Genomic DNA, 18,477 nt, shown 5'->3' with positions numbered 1-18,477 from the left:
CGTCCTCGCAAGTGAAAGTAGTCGCAGGGTATAGAAGTAGGTCGGCGTTATTCTATGGCAGTGCGGCCCGAGAATTTACGGATGCAGCGGACTTTCGGACGGCGAATAGGGGCTGACCAATTATCCGGCGCACACACGCCGTACATTACCGTTGACAATAATTACAAGCGGCCAAGCGGCAACGAGGCACGCCGGCAATTTTTAATTAACAAGCTGCCGGCGAGATTAAACGGGTTAACAGATAATTTTGTGGCTTAACGTAACAACGCGTGCTCGACATTAATTGACGCTCGATAATTATGTTTCACCAGTGTAATTTTTGTAAAAAACTATATTGTATTATATATTATAGATTTTACACCACTTGTGTTACAAATGTATTTGTAATTCATTACTTTTTAAAGATAGATTCTATGATTGAAATATGCAGTTAATTGTTCCTAAACAAAAATAAGACATCTGTTATTATCAAATAATTGAACGAAAGAGAGAAATTACTCGAAACAAAACAAAATCGATTAAGCAAGTAAGAGTTTTCTGGTGAAACACTTCGGAAGAGAGAGAGAATAAAACAATCATACCCTTCACTCAATTTTAAGCGAACTGTAATTTAACAGAACGTTAATTTGAGACTTAGATGTAAAGATAAATAATGCTAATAACTAGAAAGTCGCAATAAATGACGATCTCTCCCGACATTTTCACTAAGGAAAGAAATGACACCGAATTGCTCAAAGAATCTGAGAAAATAATACGTTAGAAATAGAACACTGGAATTATTATTATTTCGGCCTATATTCAGTTATTGAGAGAATCCGTTCAATTCGTCGCTTACGATGTAAATGTAATATAAGATTCACAATCAGTTTACCGGCGAACGTGACATAAAATTATTTCGCGACTTTTAATCGCGCGATATTATATAACATGTAGAACGTATTACAGTTTCTTGAACGGTATCCACATGACAGTACATATTTGGAATGTTTTTTTTTGTCACGCTACCGGAACTGTCAAGTGCGTAATCACCGTTATTATTCGATTATTCCCGTCACTTAGGCCCTGTTATTTAATTAATGATGTTCGAACTACTTTATTACAGGTGACGCGGTATCTGTAGCGGCATCAAAAACGTCAATTTACAGTAAATAATGAAATATTATTTTTCATCGATATATCATTTTGCGGCGAAAGTTCAAGACGTCAAAGATGCGCATCGATAAGAGGATAATTGGCAATTAAGAGGAAGAAGTGTATAGTAAAGACGAATGCCGGATAAGAGTTGAATTTCGGGTCGCGGACAAACTTCTCCATTTTCACTTTAGGAATGCAGGAAAGTCTCGAGTCGCGTTGATAACCCAGTCAAGACCGTCCGGTACGTTTTCAAATCGATTTAATGACTCCCCCGAATGAATTCTTTAAACACCACGAAAAACTCGAGGATCTCAACTTACGACGAAGAGGAAACAAATTATCTCAGTGTGACATTCCTATAAAGGTCTGTTTTCTTGCGTCCGTTATTGCACCCATTCGAATTTATTTGACTAATTAAGCAAAACAGTGCTGCGAATCATATCTTCCAGATTTGGAAAGACGAGAAACAACTTGTGAAACCACTTAATGCGAGTCCGCTATTGGAATATATTCTTTATGACATTCTCTCTTTCTCTCTCCCTCCCCCTTTCTCTCTCTTTAGAGATAAGATAAATTTAAAATTTTTTTGTCATACTAAAATACATTTATATACGAACAGATATCTAAATTTCGCTTTTGCGACTTATTTGTGAGTTCAACGACTCGTTTAAAGCCATATCCACACCACATTTCTGTGTTAATGCATGATAATAGTATTCGTTCTTCTCTGGGCCATTTATCACATTGTCCTCGGCAGAAAATTTTTTCCACCGAGCGAGACACCGAGAATAAAACGTCTCCGTTAGGCGATACTCGATAGCATTTCTTGTGTCATCTGGTTTTGGGCAAAACTCGAATATTTCAAGGACGATCAGGAAGTCCGAGGAAATCGATGAGTCTCGTTTCAAACCTGAAGCAAAATACCAGAATCGTACTCATCGACTTCGGCATCGAAAGTGAGCCACTTCTTGCGGCGATTCCTCTACTTCTGGGAGCGACGCGAGTTTCAAGCACAGTTGAGCAACAAGATCGCTCGTAAAACGGAAGAGCGCGCATTTCCGCCGCGCGTTCGCGACAAACGCTTCCGAGATTCCGCCTCTTCGATACCTTTTCACGTCCGAGGAAATTGGGCCAAAGGAACGCCGCGTCCTCGCGCGCCCAAGTAAAACACACTTACAATGACTAGGCGACGTTTCTCGTTCCGGAAAATAAACACAAATAAATAAGCGTGCGCCGTCGCGGTTTTTCCTACATCCGCTTAAAAAAGAAGCCCTCCTTTTAACGATATACCGTGTAAAAAAAAGAACTTTCACCGTTTCTTCTCACGATCTGAATAATTCTCTAATCATCATCGTGAGATTTGCTGAGAAGATTAGAGAAGTTCGCCGATCGATTTCTATCGCGTTGGGAAAATGCAAGATAATTATTTTTCCGACGGTTTGCACCGACATTTTAAAACGCCTTTGATCGTCTAACACTCATAATTTAAACACGATCCGTTTTCACTTTGTGACATTAGTGCGACAATTTCACGTTATTTCTACCTGCGATCTCAGATAAACGACGAGCAAAGGCGCATCTCTCTCCGTGGAGAGATTGTGCACGAACAATTAAATCGTACAGTCGGCGAGAGAATAATTGTCGGGACGGCGATCTCGGCCACGTTACGCGAAAATGATCTGTCATACTTAACACATATCGCATATAAATGTGTCCCCCAAATGTATTAAGGATACCGGAACACCAATAAAAGGATGTTATTTTTGTTAAGTTCTCATTTTATCTCAAGAAAAATTTAATCGAAACGGATCGAAAGAAAATTTAAATATTTTATGTCGCCTCCTTTTTTTCAGAAGCTTTTTTTTTAACTTTAATATTAAATAAACCAAGAGAAACTGCTTAAATAAACTAAATTTGAGAGAAACAAAATTATGTTCACGTACTTGCGCGTCGCGCAAACTTAATTCATTGGAATCTCTCAATATATATTTTCAGCGTTAAATAATGCCATAATCAGTCTCAGTTTCGCTTTTAATAAGAGAGAAACTTTGCATAAAGTACGGAATATTATCTGATATCATTATATAAATTTTCTGAGGCATCTCGTGCATGTTCAGCTTTCACAATTTTACACTTGAACCTGTCCGCTCTACGACATTGCCAGATAGAAGATAAATATCACATACGACGGCATACCGTCGCGGCATGCAAGTCGTCGTCGTTTATCACGAACGGCTCTAGTCTTCTCCGTTGCGTTAAATGCACGGCTAAACGCACGGCGACTCGATGTGCGAGACTCTTTTTAATATCAGTAAGTTTCACCACGACGGAAGTGATGCGGCTCGCAGCACTGTGTGAAAGCGCATATCGCGGATAATGTATGCGGATGGCGAGCTTATTTCCACGGATGATCATGCATTAAGGATTGTCGCCGACAATTCTCAATTCGAGCTGCTAAGTTTTTTCCCGCGAACTATTAGACCAATACAATTTTTATACGAAGAAAATATTAATATAAATATAAATTGTATATAATTGTATTATATTAATATAATATAAATTGTAATAAATTCCTTTTTACAGCATTTTGTAAAAGCTGGAATGTTATAGAATTTATTGGTATATAAAAATTGACAATCAGCTGTAAGCGTATTTTAGATTGCATTAGTAAATATTATGATAGTATGATGATAATCATTACAATGATATCATTGTTAAAAGATATGTAGGTATTTTAAAACATATCGCTGTAATTGGCAAATATTTGACTATGTTTAGAAAACTACTATTAAAATAGACATGTAACATTTAAGAACAAATTAAATTCGTTCGGTAAATATAAAATTAAAAATTACATCTTGCGATGCGCGATTTATTGCAATTATCAAGATTTCAGTAACACGTTTTAGCATCCATCACTTATTTTATAATAATTGTGCAATTAAAAATTTTGTATTCATTGTGCTGAAAATTTTTGTCGCGATACGTAAGTGTACGTAGGATGCTCTCAGCGATACGTGGGCTCATCTTCGAGGTATGTCAAGGAAAACGAGTGTGCCGAGCGATATTGGAAAATGTCGTGAAGGCCTTTGTGCATCGCGATACGCGTGGGATACACACAATGTACACACAACGTGAGCACAATGCCGAATGATTTCGCTGATTGTTGGCGCAGCGTGATACCTTGAGGACGCGAACGCTCCTCGAAAGTCGAGAACAAGGTGGGAATTAAGGAAACATTCGTACGATCTGATCGGCGATCTGATTGCAAAATGACAAAAGAGAATGTCAGAGAGATGTTTCACGATTCGAAGCTTCTTGAGAATACTTGTGTCCTTTCAAAATCCGAGATACTTAAGAAGAGCCTCACGTTTCTTTTATTGCTAAGGTCGTATAATCTGTAAACGTCCATTTTTTTCTCTCCATGATTAGTTCGCGACGGTAGACATGGGTGCATCGAAATCGAAGACGAAAAATATATATAATTTACGGAGACCTTGTGTGAGTTTTTAGACAGTCAAGCGCTTTAGCCTGAGGTTTGCTGCTAATTAATGGAGCTGTAAACCTGTCAAATAATTTACAAAATACGTTAAATTTCATAAATAATTTTTATTTTTAAGATGCAACGATATTGCTTCTCATTTTATAATCATGGCATTTCCATTTGTTTTATAAAATCATTATTTACAACGATTGAATCAGACAGAAACACCAGAAAAATTTATTAACAATTAATTAACAATTATTACGTAATCTCTTGTTATATAAAAATTTAATTATTAATTAATATTAATCTCAAATTAAATTCTTTTATTCTTGTATTTATTATTAGATATTAACTTAATTATATATACCTATTACTTTTATTAATATAAATTTATTTATATTTAGATGTACATAAAAAAATACTGTAGGATTTATAAACAAACGATTGAATTTAACACAAATACACCACTTATTTTCCGTTGAATTGTTATTTATTGCTGCAGAGCTATCTCGAGAATAATTTTACAAAGATACAACGAGCATTTATGGTGTGTGAAAATGAATATTGAAAAAAGTTAATTATAGCAATAACCAGTAACCATCAACGTTTAAGATGCAATGAACGTGGTGGGTCTAATTCACAAGTTGTTGGACAAATGAAGACAAATTTCAGCACGTTAGGATCATTTTACTTTTCAAAAGGAATTAGCCGACAGACGTATTTTAAAATGCTCATATTAGATTTCCATAAGAGGCACGCCGAAAGCCGGATGTTGACCCTTCGGAGCTGAAAAGAGAAACTCGTTACATGATGTCTACATGGATCACGACCGAGACTTCTCTCTTCGCGCTCACATTAAGATGAACTTTCCACCTGCGGAGAGACGATAAAACAATGACAAAGCAAACATATGAATCACGTCACGATAATTTGCTGCTTGACAAGAATTACTGGTGAATGCATGTATAAATCTTCTTTTCTGATCCTCATCTTTCGTGAACATATCTATTTCCATATCTGTTCGTTTAAATGTGTTTTATAGAAACTGTGCGTTATAGAAACCAATGTCTGTGCATACTAAATCACGTGTCCGTGAGTGCAATTTCCAGAGAAAGAGGAAACAAAAAAAATTGCATGACGACTGCAGGCGATGGAGAGGGATTTAATGCACGAGCAATTTGATCAATTGCGATAAATACGAACTGCGATAATATGCTGTATTAGTCACGTGCTGCATTCAGGAGAATTGCAATTTCTCTCTTTCTCCTCTCGCGTTTATGCGTTACTATGGGCCACACTTACCTACTGATCCATATTACTCAAGCGGCGGTACTCAAACGATCGTGAGAAATTTAAAAGTTCGGATCATTTGGAAAATTTATCAGTTTTTGGATTTTAAAATTTAATATTAAATCCAGAAATATTTATATATTGTATGTCCTGAAAACTTTAATGTAAAGTAAAATTTACTTTTTTTAGATATCTATTCATCAAACAAATAATTTTTATTTCCTCTGTTCTTTAATTTGCTTTCTTTATTCTTAACCTTTTTATTTTTTAATTATAATTTTATCTATGTTGCTTCCTTTATTTTTAATTTAATTTTATTTCACATTCTTCATTTTTTTAATTTCATGTATTTACTCTCCTGTTGTATAATAAGACATTATAAAATATGCAAGTAAATATTCAATGTGATAACGTAATACAAATTTTTAATCGATTATATCAGAAATGTATAATGTAAGAAATATATTTGTACTAGTAATATTTTCCTTAAATATTAGTAAAATCTATTATAAATTATAAAAATAAATGGCAAGCATATTGTTGTTTTTGCATGTTAATTAATTATTAAAAGTAACATAATTTTGTATTATAAATAATTAAATGCAAAATAATTAAATATATAAATATAAATAATTAATAAAATATTTTGTTATTTTCTCCCGCCGCCCGTTACTTGTCCAGAATCTCCAAAAAAGTGAAAGTAGATTCTTTGAAATATTTGAATCTCTATATTTCTTCTACAAAGAATACTCCGCACAATATTCCACAATAATTATGTATACATTAACATATCTATAAACATCAACATATCTACATTTATTTAATAAATGCAAATTATTTTAAAATTTGATTTTAATGGTTGTTCTGTTACAGGCTAATGTAATTTGTTCGTATTAATCAAAATTGCTTGTCAGATAATTTATATCATAAAGAAATGACATTCGGAGAAAGATAGCACTTAGCGACAATAGAAAATTATTAATAGTATTAATATCTCGATCGTATGCACTATTCCAAAGGTGTTCAACTGCTGCGCATAGGAAGAACTGATTGTTGATTTAAAGCAAAAAGAGATCAAAGAGATTTCGTCAGAAAGGGAACACGTGGTACTTGCGGCCCGCGCTCAGAATAGGACGTTACACAGGTGTGCATCGTCGTCGTCGTCATTTAACCGATCGACTTTCACTGGCGGGTCTCTGAACTCACTGGCGGCCTCTCACGAAGAACGCTTCTTCCGGTTTGTCCCGAACCGGCCTCTCGTTCGTGAACTTGAAAATTAAACCGGCTGCCGTCGATGAAGTTTCGCGCGTCTCCGGAATCCCGTTGATAAAGATCTGTACCCGATAATTAAAACTTGCTTGCACGAGAGAGAGAGAGAGAGAGAGAGAGAGAGAGAGAGAGAGAGAGAGAGAAAGAGAGAGAGAGAGAAGGGGGGCGAGGGAGAGGGAAGGAGAGAGAGAGAGACCGAGCCAGAGCGGAACAATGGTATAACGAAACACGTATGAAAATGCAGTAAATACTGTGACTTTTCTGACAAGTCATTTTAAACGGAAAAGGACAATTATGGTTGACACAATTTATTTAATCCGTAAGTAGGCAAGAAGGGACAATGCAATATCTCCGAAATTTTTGCAGTGATGCACTTTGTAATAATTTATAATATCAAGAAAAATTTTCAAGTTATTGTGGTAATGATGCTATTGTGATATAAATAGTATTTACTTTTTAATTTAATAAAAATTATTAAATGCAATAGATGAAGAAGCACATTAAACAGAAGAAGTTTGGAACTGCACGCAAAGCAAGACAAATCGGTGCAAATATTGCCATTAAGAATATCGCCATGAAATCTCCACTCCGTTGTTTTCAGTTTATACAACGACAGCATAAAATAATATCTCTAGGGTGAGGCTCATAATAAGTGGATTAATTTAGACTTAGAGAAACGAGTCTCTTCATCATAACAGCTAGAGAATGAGGTTGTGTCTTTATCCACATTCTTTAAGAGTTAAACGAAAATGTTTAACCCTTAAGCTGCATAGGTGGGTCCGAGTGTCCATGGGTCTATGGCGTCCGAGCCAAAGTGATATCTGCTCGTAACTGTAAAACTTGCAAGCCCGTCAAAAGATATTAAATAAACAATATTTATCAAAATGACTGTAAAACCGTCAACTACAATGTAGACAGATGTTTCATGAATTTTTTTAGATTTTTTTAAATACTTTAAGGTCGAAAAAAATAGCGTTGAATATGACAGACCCATGTATGCACTTAAAAGGTACCGAAAAAACGTATGCACTTTAAGGGTTAAATGTTATTTATTAGAGATTTTTATTTATTTTTTATAAGATAATTAATTTATATATAATAAAACTAATTTTATTAATGTTTATTCTTTATGAAGAAAAAAGGTAAATTTAGAAATCTGCAAATCTCAGACTCTCCAAAAAATCGAAGGATCTATAAATTTATGAGATTATATGTCTTACAATTCAATATCGCTATATGAGATATTCGCATATAATTTGAAAATTTGATGGGAATTATACAAGTCCGAAAACACGAAATGAAAGTGGTGTAAAAGAAATGAAGACCGAAATATGAGTATTGAGAAAGTATTAAGAGGAGAGGAAACCAGAGATAAAGATGTAATGACGTGGTCCAATCGTCGTCTCGAATGTGTAAATTCTTCTTGGCAATGGCGCGGTAATTGGAACGAACGGAAATAACGCATTATTGCCATAAATTAATTTTGTCATGCAGCATAAATAAAAGTTGCTTTAATTTGTAAAAAAACCCGATTTAATTTATTTTTATTTCCTGATGAACAACACGTTCTTCTATACCATTACGTCTGTCTCTCTCTCTCTTCCTCTGTCCCTCTCTGTTCTCTAGTCGATTAATAACATATTATCGGTAACTCATATAAATAGTATTCTCCTAAAAGTTGTTTAAGCTACCTAATGAATTTTTTTTGCTAAACGATATCTCTGACATTTAAACTGAGAACTGGGATTTGCATAGAAACTACAAATTAAATACAGGTCCTCTGTCTCATATTTTTGGACCACGAGAAAATGAAAGACGAATATCTCGAACGGTTAAAAGAATTCTGAAAAAGAACTCTCTGAAAAGAAGCCCGTTTTTGTTATATAAATATGGCATAGTTTCCTCTTCCATTTAACACTTGTGAATTGTGTACAGAGACGTCTTCAGTTGCGTGTGTATTTTTTTTCGCTCGTGTAAATAAATCGTAAAAATAGAAAAAGGGTGAACTTCCTTCCGGAAAGATTGAACATTGTGATCACACATTTATTATGACGAACAAATGAATATATTATAATGACAATTTAATATAAATAATTTCAATCACCCCAAATGTCTCCCTTAAATCTCACGGATACCGAACGATAGGAGAAGGATCAGCCTCCCCTCTCTCACCGGAAGGGTTAAATGCGGACGTCTCGCGTCTTCTACGGAAGAAGACGAAGGCGGGCGCGATAAGTAGGTCGGAGAGAAGTTTCGCTCATACGTTGATCGGGCGCACGAGGAGCCGCCGGTCGAGCGGCTCCGTCAGTCTCGCGAAGATATTCCGGGAGTCAACAGGTGCGATAGGGAGCCTCCGGAGAGAGACCCCTTTTTCTCCTCTTTCTTCGTCACTTTCGTCACGCGTTTGAAGAGCCGGTGGCAGAGACACCGCGATTCGCGCGACGTTTCTCAATTCGCGACGAAAACCAGTGACAGCCGCATATCATGCAGTCCTGAAGAAAGTATCTTCGTGTTTTTCCCTTTGCGGAGATCTCGTGCACGTTTCTCCGCGCCGCCTCGTAATCTTTTATTATTTATCGCAGAGATTGCTAGGAAATTCAGGAAACAGCGACGATGAAGAAATGCCAGGTAAATATTTCTCTTTTTTTCTCTCTTTTCTACTTTTATCGTTAAATATACATGTGACGCGTCGCGAGTTTAGGATGGCGTGATTTTCGTAGAAAGTTCTGCGAATTGTATTGTGCGCGGTTCAATAAGTTGTTAAACAGGAAGAAACGTGGAAACTGCGCGGCCAAACTGTGCTATTTTTTTTATCAATTTTGTGAAAAATTAGTTTCTCAATCGTAAAATATTCAGCATTACGCAATTAATTAACGCCTATTTAGAGAAATCGCTTTTCCAGGCTAAAGTAAGCAATTCTTTATTGCTTCAACAACCAGGTGTGACTTTACCTCTTCTACGTGATATCTATAGAAAAAATTATAATAATCTCACCTGCAAAAACTTTTATGAATGAAACATTAATAGGATAGAAGCAATAATGATTAATTAATTGGCAAAAAGTGCGGATGGGCTGTTATTTCCGTCGATTACGTAAATATACACGGGCGGCTTATCTCTGTTCATGATCGGTGCATAATGAGCCGTGAACGATACCGCACGGTTGATCGCGGGTTAATCTCGATCATCTCACGACGCCCGTGCTTAATCGATCGGCACGCGTGACGAAACCCGATCTTCACGATCAACGATCGGCGATAGAGCGTGGGCGGTTTCCAGACGAATGAACGCGACGGTCATCGGGAAAAAAAAACTAGATCTAGGCTTAATTGCCGTGTAATTAATGTCGACCCGTGGATTTTCTGGAGCGGAAACCACGAGTGACATGCATCAGTGTGCCATGCGTATCGTTGCGCTGCATATTTCTTCGCCTTAATGCGTATATAGCGTTAAACTAACCGAGATCCTTTTATGTTTCGCACGAAATTCGGTCCTTCAAATGGAAAATGTATACATCATTTTTCAAAAATAAATATATAATAAATGGTTAATTAATAATTTAATTATTAAGCGGTTTATTAATTATTATTAAATAATTAATTTATTAAACGTAAAATTAAAAACGAATGTTGGTATAAGATTTTAGACTTAAATAAAAAGACATACAAATCACATAAAAAGAAAAGAAAATCATAAAAATATAAAATTTAATGTAGTGTAATAAGATAGAGACAATCTTAATAGCTGAAGAAATAATTTCAAGTATTTTAATTAATAAATTTGCCAAAATTATTTTCTAAACGCGATAAAATATAATTACTCATTGGATTTCTATTTACATTCGCGCAAGGTTCCAAATTATTTTAAACGTAATCTATAGCTTTGGGAGAATAATCGACCTTTTATTCTTGAAATGCTCTTAAAAGTGTAATTTCTAATCAAGTCGATTAAATCCTAATTCTTGAATGTGTAATGTGTATGAGACAAATAAATGAGCAATTGCTATCGAAATTAATACGAGAGATTGCAAAAAGTACTCTTTCGGCCACGTATCAATATCAGATATCAATAGTTGTCAATCGTCTATCGAAAGTCATCGGAATGGAAAAAGTGGATCGTTTCGCATACTCCCTGCTGACGTATATACATATATATGGCACGATACGTACGCGGCCATATAGTAGACGAGTTAACGCACGCGCGTGTTTCGCGCAAAACGTGCACGGGGAAAGCATGTCGTTCCATTTCACTTGTTGGCGGAGCGCGCGCTCGGTCCAGAGCCACCTTTCACGATTTTATTTCATTTTATCCGCTTTTTGCGCGTGCGCGATTAGAAAGTATTTTTTTTCCCCCGCCGTAACACACGTCGAACTTCAAGTGCACGTACTTCAACGGCCGGATGTTCGGACGTTTTCTCGTTAACGAGGACTTTGAGTGATTTCGAAAGGTTGCACTCCAAATAATGACAATCTCCAAAGAAACGAGACTAATAGCACAAATTTTTATTAATTAATTACTGGCGCGACCATCGATCCCCCCTCCCCCGAGAAGGCGGACGTTCTGCTATCTACTTTAATGATCTACATATTCGTATTTCTTCGCGAGCACTCCGTGTGTTACGATTCTATCACCTAGTTTCGATACGTCGAGATGATATTTTATAATTCACGCAATGTGTCAGCTGCAAATTTACAGGTGCAATCGCGCGATTGTCAGCTGCGCGTAATTCCAATCGGGGGTAATCGTCACATTTTAGATAATAGAAAGTAACCCGTCGTTCGGTTACTACATTGCTATTTTCTAATGCCGGGAAAGAATGCCGGCAATCTCGAGGGGCTATTAAATTTCTCTCGGCGCCGAACCGCTCGAGCGTTGCCGCTCCGATGACTCGGCCGATTCATCCGTTACGAATAAATCGAGATGCGCGCTGACGCGAATTCGCGGGACGCGACTCGAAAACCACGGCAGTTAAATGTTTGCCGGTGTATTTGTTTGCGGGCAGATTGCAGCGGGGCTTCTAGGGACTCGTGTAAGGCCGACTTTCGAAAACCTTTTTTTTTAAACTCATTTCGCATTCCGGTCGTCTCCGTTTGTTCTTCAATCGTCGAGGCGCAATCATGCATGGTACGCAACATCAGATGCACACGCTCACGCAAGAATTACAGCGCGCGCAGTATCTCTGATGAGGCGTCGCGTCACCCCGTCGTGTCGATGAAAATTATCAAACAATCGAAGTCAACCGTAAACTGAAGAAAAATTGCAACTTTGCACAGATCTAACGTAACATTTCCCAATCATGTTTTTTTTTTGTTTTTTCAAAATTTCGTTCATGTTACATCTTGGCCACTATTAGTTGAAAACAGAAATTTGGATAAGAAATCTACTATAATATTTTTAATGTTAGGTATTATTGATCTATAGAATAACTAATTTATTGCGACAATTATTTTTGATTGAAAAAGCTAAAAGTCAGTATAGAAAATATAATTTGACAGTTTCAAGAATTATATGATGGATTTTATATTACGCAATTTAATTTTATTTTAGATTATCTCTCTTCTGTTCTTCGTGGCCTTGACCCTTGGCACATGCTATGGCGAGTTACCCAAACCAGGCTATACCAGGACGATGTTGAAGGTCTCTCGCAGTCTTCCGGGTGAAACGGAAGAGCTGAAAGTGCGAACGAGCGAAGGCAACGTGGCCACTTTGATCATCAAGCGACGAGACAAATTATCGTTCAATGATTCAAAACCTGCTCGAGAAGATTCGAATTTTATATTAGAAAATAAAAGAAATTTTTCGATAAATGCACAGAATGAATCAGTGCTCAATGATGAGGAAAACGAAGCCAAAAGGAAGGATGAGGTTCGAAGACTCGAGGAAGCTCAAGTGGAACAGATCAGGGCGACGATCTCCAGATCTTCGGAATCAAAAAATAAAAAGCCGGACATCGATCGAATCGATAAGAAACCGGCATCTGAGAAAAGTCAACCTATCAGTGTAATCGATTATGGTAGTTGGACACCGTTGGACGCGGAGGGAAGAGCCTTGAAACTAGAGACGCCGGAAGAAGAGGAGGAGTATCGAAATTGGAAACCGTTGCCGGTAAACTTGGAGTCCACCGTCGAGGAGAGAACGAACTACGACAGGCTGGGCGAGGCTGGACTCGGCAGTATCCTGTTTGCCAGGAACTTCCAGGACCGAGCTCAGAGAAACCTCGAGCTTAACGATCAAGGTGTTGCGAACGATGGGTTTCATTACATGTATATACCTCATATAACGTCTACGAGGACAAATATTGGTGCCAACCTGTTGAAGAATCGAGATGGTAAAGCTGTACCTCCGGAGGTGACTGTTCGTTCGGAGATCAACGTGAAGACCGTGCCGAAGAGATCGCCTATGTCGCTGGACATCGACGGCACGCCGGTAATTCATGGTACGAGAGTGCCCGACGAGCCTATCGACAAGGTGCAGACCTGGCGAAACGCTCGAGTTATCAACAACAAGCTGATAACACCTGAAGGCAGTCCGACGGTTACCGCGGATCCTCCCGTTGAGCTTTTCGGTGATAACGCAGAAAGGCAGAAATTCGAGAAGTTCTTTAAGGATATTAATCGAAGGTAAGGAAAGATACGGCTTGTAGAAAATTAGTCAAATATTGCTTGAGTATCGGCAAAAAAAGAGTGCTTAAAATAAAGACTCGCCAATTACAACTACTTATCACATCCACATAAACATAAATGCTGATAAAATTTAATAACTATATCAATCATTTTAGTTATTTATTAATTACAGATTATTATATTGTTACATTTGACAATATTCTTCACAGTTTTCTCATTTTGCCTTACGCCCGACAGGTACGGTCGTAATTACGACGAGGAAGCCCGCAACGTGTACTTCGAGTGGGATCCGAGAAATTACAAAAACGAAGCCTTGAAGGCTGAGGTGTACGAGCCACGTAACGACCATTACCGCGCGAGTGTCCACAAGAGGATGCTGCATCCGGACGGCGTCGCGAGCTACCCGATCTCTCAACGTTACACCCCCGAGAGTCAGACCATCGCGCCGGTGGCGCTGAAGGCCGGCGCCCGCGCGCCGGTTCTCCAGTACGCCCATCCGGAGCTGGGCGTGCAACCGGCTAAGATCCTGAAGAACGAGAAACGCCGACCGGACAATTTCCCGGAGAATCAACACTCGTTCACCGAGCAACGTCACAAGAAGAAGTACGTGCTGAACAATAAGAACATCGTGGACAGCTACACCACGAAGAACTACTATCCGAATCAGCACTTCTACGGCTTGAAACGACCGTACGAGCCGCCTTTCTGGGTGAAAATCTCAGAAAATCTGAAGAACCAGTTCTCCACCGGAGTCGAGAGGGTCTCGCAGTTTACTAGGCCGGTGATCGATCCTTTGGTGGAGGCTACTCACAAGATCTCGCAGAATCTCGGTCTGTCCAAGGGCAAGGAGGCTCAGGACAAGATCGACACGGTGGCGTCAGGTACCAGTATCCTAATACCGGCTCTAGGTCTCGTCGCATCTGGCGCCGCCCTCGGCATAGGCGCCGTGGCGGTCGGACGGTATCTCGATGTCGACGTTTTGAAACGATCAAACGTGGACGACGCCGATTTAGAGCACAAGCGCGCATTGGAAGCTGGAGCGTACTTAGGAACGCTCGAGGACGAGAGTGTAAGATCGAACGAAGCGACGCCGCAGACCCTGTACATTCTGCAAAACGTCCCCCAGGACGACAAAGCGGGAAACGAGGGCACGAACTCCGGGGAAAGCGACGGGGTCTTCTTGGTCCTGGAGGAGGACAAGCGTAACGCCGAGAGGATTGAAAATCGGGAGAGTAAACAGGTGGTGGACGAAGCTGATTACGTGGAGACTCATAGACGTAAAAAGAGAAGTCTCGACTATCTAGATATCTTTAAGACGGACGCCGACATGAAAAATCTGGTCCGCAGCAAGCGTTTCCAGAGGAAAGGGGCCGATTCCATCAGCGAGATCGTGGAAATTGATCTGCCTGCTGGCTCGGATCGCGTCGACATCGCCGAATTCCTAATTCCAAAGAAAAATAAGGAGAAACACCTGAATAAAAATGCTATTCTAATTGTCGAAGACAGCTTGAAGATCCCATCAGAAAATCTTCAAGTAGATATGTTGAATCAGAACGGATTGAAAAACGCCGCGGCTTCGGTAAATGAAGATAATGGACGAAGAAGAAATCAGAGAGCCGACGGTGCTTCTTTCGTGTTGGACAGATCGCAAGTTCTCGGGAGTGATCTCGAGAAGGAAACAACAAACAGGAGACGAAAGCGAAATGTCGAAAGTGACCAGGAGCTTCTAGACACGTTGCAGAATCTGGAGAATGCGGAAGTCGCGGAAGTTGCTCACATACCGGGCGATTGGACAAATACGCCCTGCGCTAAGAGGATATTTTGCGACACGATGATCGAAAGAGGTTCCGATGCCTCGGTGCTAATGGAGAAAAAGATGGCAGCATTACTGAGACTGTGAGTACTTTCGATCTATTACATTTTATAAGAGACGGAAACATTTCTATTTTATTATTTTACGTTCGGAAATCATTGAATGACCTTAGAACATAATTATTATAATATAATCGGATGGATACGCGATTTATGTAAATTTAACAGATTATTTAAAATTGAAAAAATTTCGGTGGAATAAAAAATTATTACAATTGTACCTTTTACATTTCTATTTAAAAATTATTATCTTCTTTTGTTAGGTATTTGTTTGTCTTTTGATTCTTTCACTTAAAATTTTTGAGATCGTTGTTAAGATACATACTGCATTTAAATCTTTCATTTTTCTTACTTATTTTTATTAATATAATTTTTATTTTTTAAGTACAGTATTTAATTATTTCTATTTTTATTTTTGAAGTATATTATTTCAGTATTTGTTCAAAATTCTCATATAACAATGATTGATTGCAGTATTACATCAAAGTAAAATTTCTTATTAAAGATGTCATAATTAATGTGACAGTTTTTCTTCACTGTTAGCATTTATAAAATAATACGCGTATAATATGCACATAGGTATATTGCGGTTACGCTTGCTTTATTAAAGATATTGCTAGCCGTTATTTGTTGGTAATGGTCACTCTCAAAATACAATGAACTATCGCATCGACTCTCGCCGTGTTCTCACGAAACCGTACAAGCCGATTTAATCGACCAGAACTATCAGGCACTCGAAGCGTCAACGAGACACCGATAACAGTCGGAACTATAGCCCGAGTGTATAACTTTCTTCCAGCTTTCGCCGACGACGTCCTACTGACTGATTCGACTTTTACCTCTTAGCACAGTTTCACTGTACGCGCACGCTGCCCCCTGTCCGCTATCGCGCTGGCCATGTACGATAGAAAAAAATGGGCGAGAGAAAGAGGGAGAGAAAGAAAGAGACAGAGAGAAAGAGACTCAAACATGTTATCACGAAAACAAAAGAAAAGCAAAGACAAAGAGAAAACTCGCGTGCAGCTGTATGATAATTTACTTACTACGTCGCGTTCGATTCTCTTTCCAGTTCTTCCTAACCGTGTATATAATTCTCTACTGAGTCGCTTTCTGATGTGGTTTCATCAGTGTTATGGTAATTAAGCGAAATGTATCATGTCATTAAATAATTCACCCTGTTTAAAATTTGCATATTGGAAATATTTATATTCGTAATTATTAACACATAATTATAAATTAATTAATTCGTAACGGATACAAATAAATTTTCACACACCTTTTTATTTACATCATTCCAATGTAATGAAGACTGTTTCACATGTCTTTTAGTTTCGAAAGTTAGAAATAGTTAGAATTCGGAAAACTTCGAGGAGTTTACAAGGTCTCGTTTAAGAAAGATAAGTATCGCTTGAGATAAGTGCAAAGTGGGATAAGAGAGCTTCTCGCGAGTAATTACGATATTACGTGTTTGTTATATACGAAGGAATTGTTAATGATAATGACAAATATGGCATTTCCTGTACCGACAACACGTGAAATACACGCTATTTATTCAATTCGATTCACTGCAAACGCGTGCATCCATATACCGATGAGAGAGCGGCATTATATCATGTACTATGTTGTAATGCATACTATTCCCGAGCAAGCAGTTCTCACATACGTGACGAGAATTTGCGGGACAAACCGCATTTCTAAAAATAGCGAGAATTGCAATGTCCAATGAAAGAAGGACAATATACTTCCTTTGCCAGTTTTCTGCTCACGGTTACATACATTGTGCCTCCAAGATTTTAAAACTTCTCTAAAACAAGTCCGTTTCTCTCAATTTCGTGCATTTAATTAGTCGATAAATATTAAATGAAACTAGAAAATATTGAAATAAAATTTTACTAAAACAAATTTTACTTCTCTTTTATTTGCTTAGTTTGAGATTAACCTATCGTCGCGTTTATATTCAAGAAGCATAATTAAATTTTACTCCATACAATTATAATGCATTATAATTAATAAATACTTAATTAGTCTTTAATTTACCTCAGGATGAAAGTACAGATACTTCCTAAATCAGATTATGTATCCCGAATCGGTGCGCCGCGCGCCCTAAAGAAAGCGAGTTAATTGGAGCGAGCGATCGTTAATGGAGAACACGGTGAGAAGATTAAAGATTCGCAATCTAGTGCACACCTAATTAGTAATTAACCGCGGTGCCGGTCATTTGTCGAAGTGTGTCTCCGACTTTCTAATGGTTCGCTATCCTACACTAATCGACGTTCACGCGTACTTACAGAATCCAACCTGGAGCGGCCATACAGGTGTCCAGTCACTTCGAGGAGGTCATGGACGCTGTCAGAAGACACGATTGTTCCAGCTTCCTGTGCCCACAGGCAAGACCCGGCAACGTCTTTCTTTAAGACACGCCTGTAGTTCTCAAATTGCATTCATCGACTCATCTCCTACAAGTTGGCACTTTCAACTCTAATTCAGTTCTGTAAAAAAAGATATTCTACTCTTAGCATTTTGTTGCATTTGCATCCCGGAAAGGATCCTAATTAGTTAAATCCCCCTTCTTTTCTCGGACACAATGCACAAACTGCTCTCGTCTCGACGTTTCTATTATGGGACAATTTATTTTGATTATCAACGGAAAATATTCTTGCGTCAAAAATGCCAACAGGACATCTTATAAAATTATTAACAATGCGCGAATTCCTTAACTGCGTCAAATAACTAACGAAACAACAAACAAATCAGCACGAAACATTTTTTTTACATAAAACTAGTTTACTCAAACATGTTGAT

At 38.1% G+C, this 18,477-nt stretch overlaps 1 protein-coding gene across 1 annotated transcript; it reads left to right on the top strand.

Moving 5' to 3' along the window:
* Positions 1–8,834: 8,834 nt before the first annotated feature.
* Positions 8,835–18,107, top strand: LOC139811597 (uncharacterized). The gene is made up of 4 exons (XM_071775892.1): positions 8,835–9,808; positions 12,728–13,800; positions 14,041–15,699; positions 17,966–18,107. Exons 1-4 carry the CDS (start codon positions 9,794–9,796, stop codon positions 18,087–18,089), a joined length of 2,871 nt encoding a protein of 956 aa, XP_071631993.1. The 5' UTR covers positions 8,835–9,793; the 3' UTR covers positions 18,090–18,107.
* The last annotated feature ends 370 nt before the right edge of the window (positions 18,108–18,477 follow it).

This window comes from Temnothorax longispinosus, chromosome 4 (assembly GCF_030848805.1).
Source record: "Temnothorax longispinosus isolate EJ_2023e chromosome 4, Tlon_JGU_v1, whole genome shotgun sequence".
In the NCBI taxonomy this organism is placed as follows: domain Eukaryota; kingdom Metazoa; phylum Arthropoda; class Insecta; order Hymenoptera; family Formicidae; genus Temnothorax; species Temnothorax longispinosus.
This window is presented reverse-complemented; position numbering and strand designations above follow the sequence as displayed.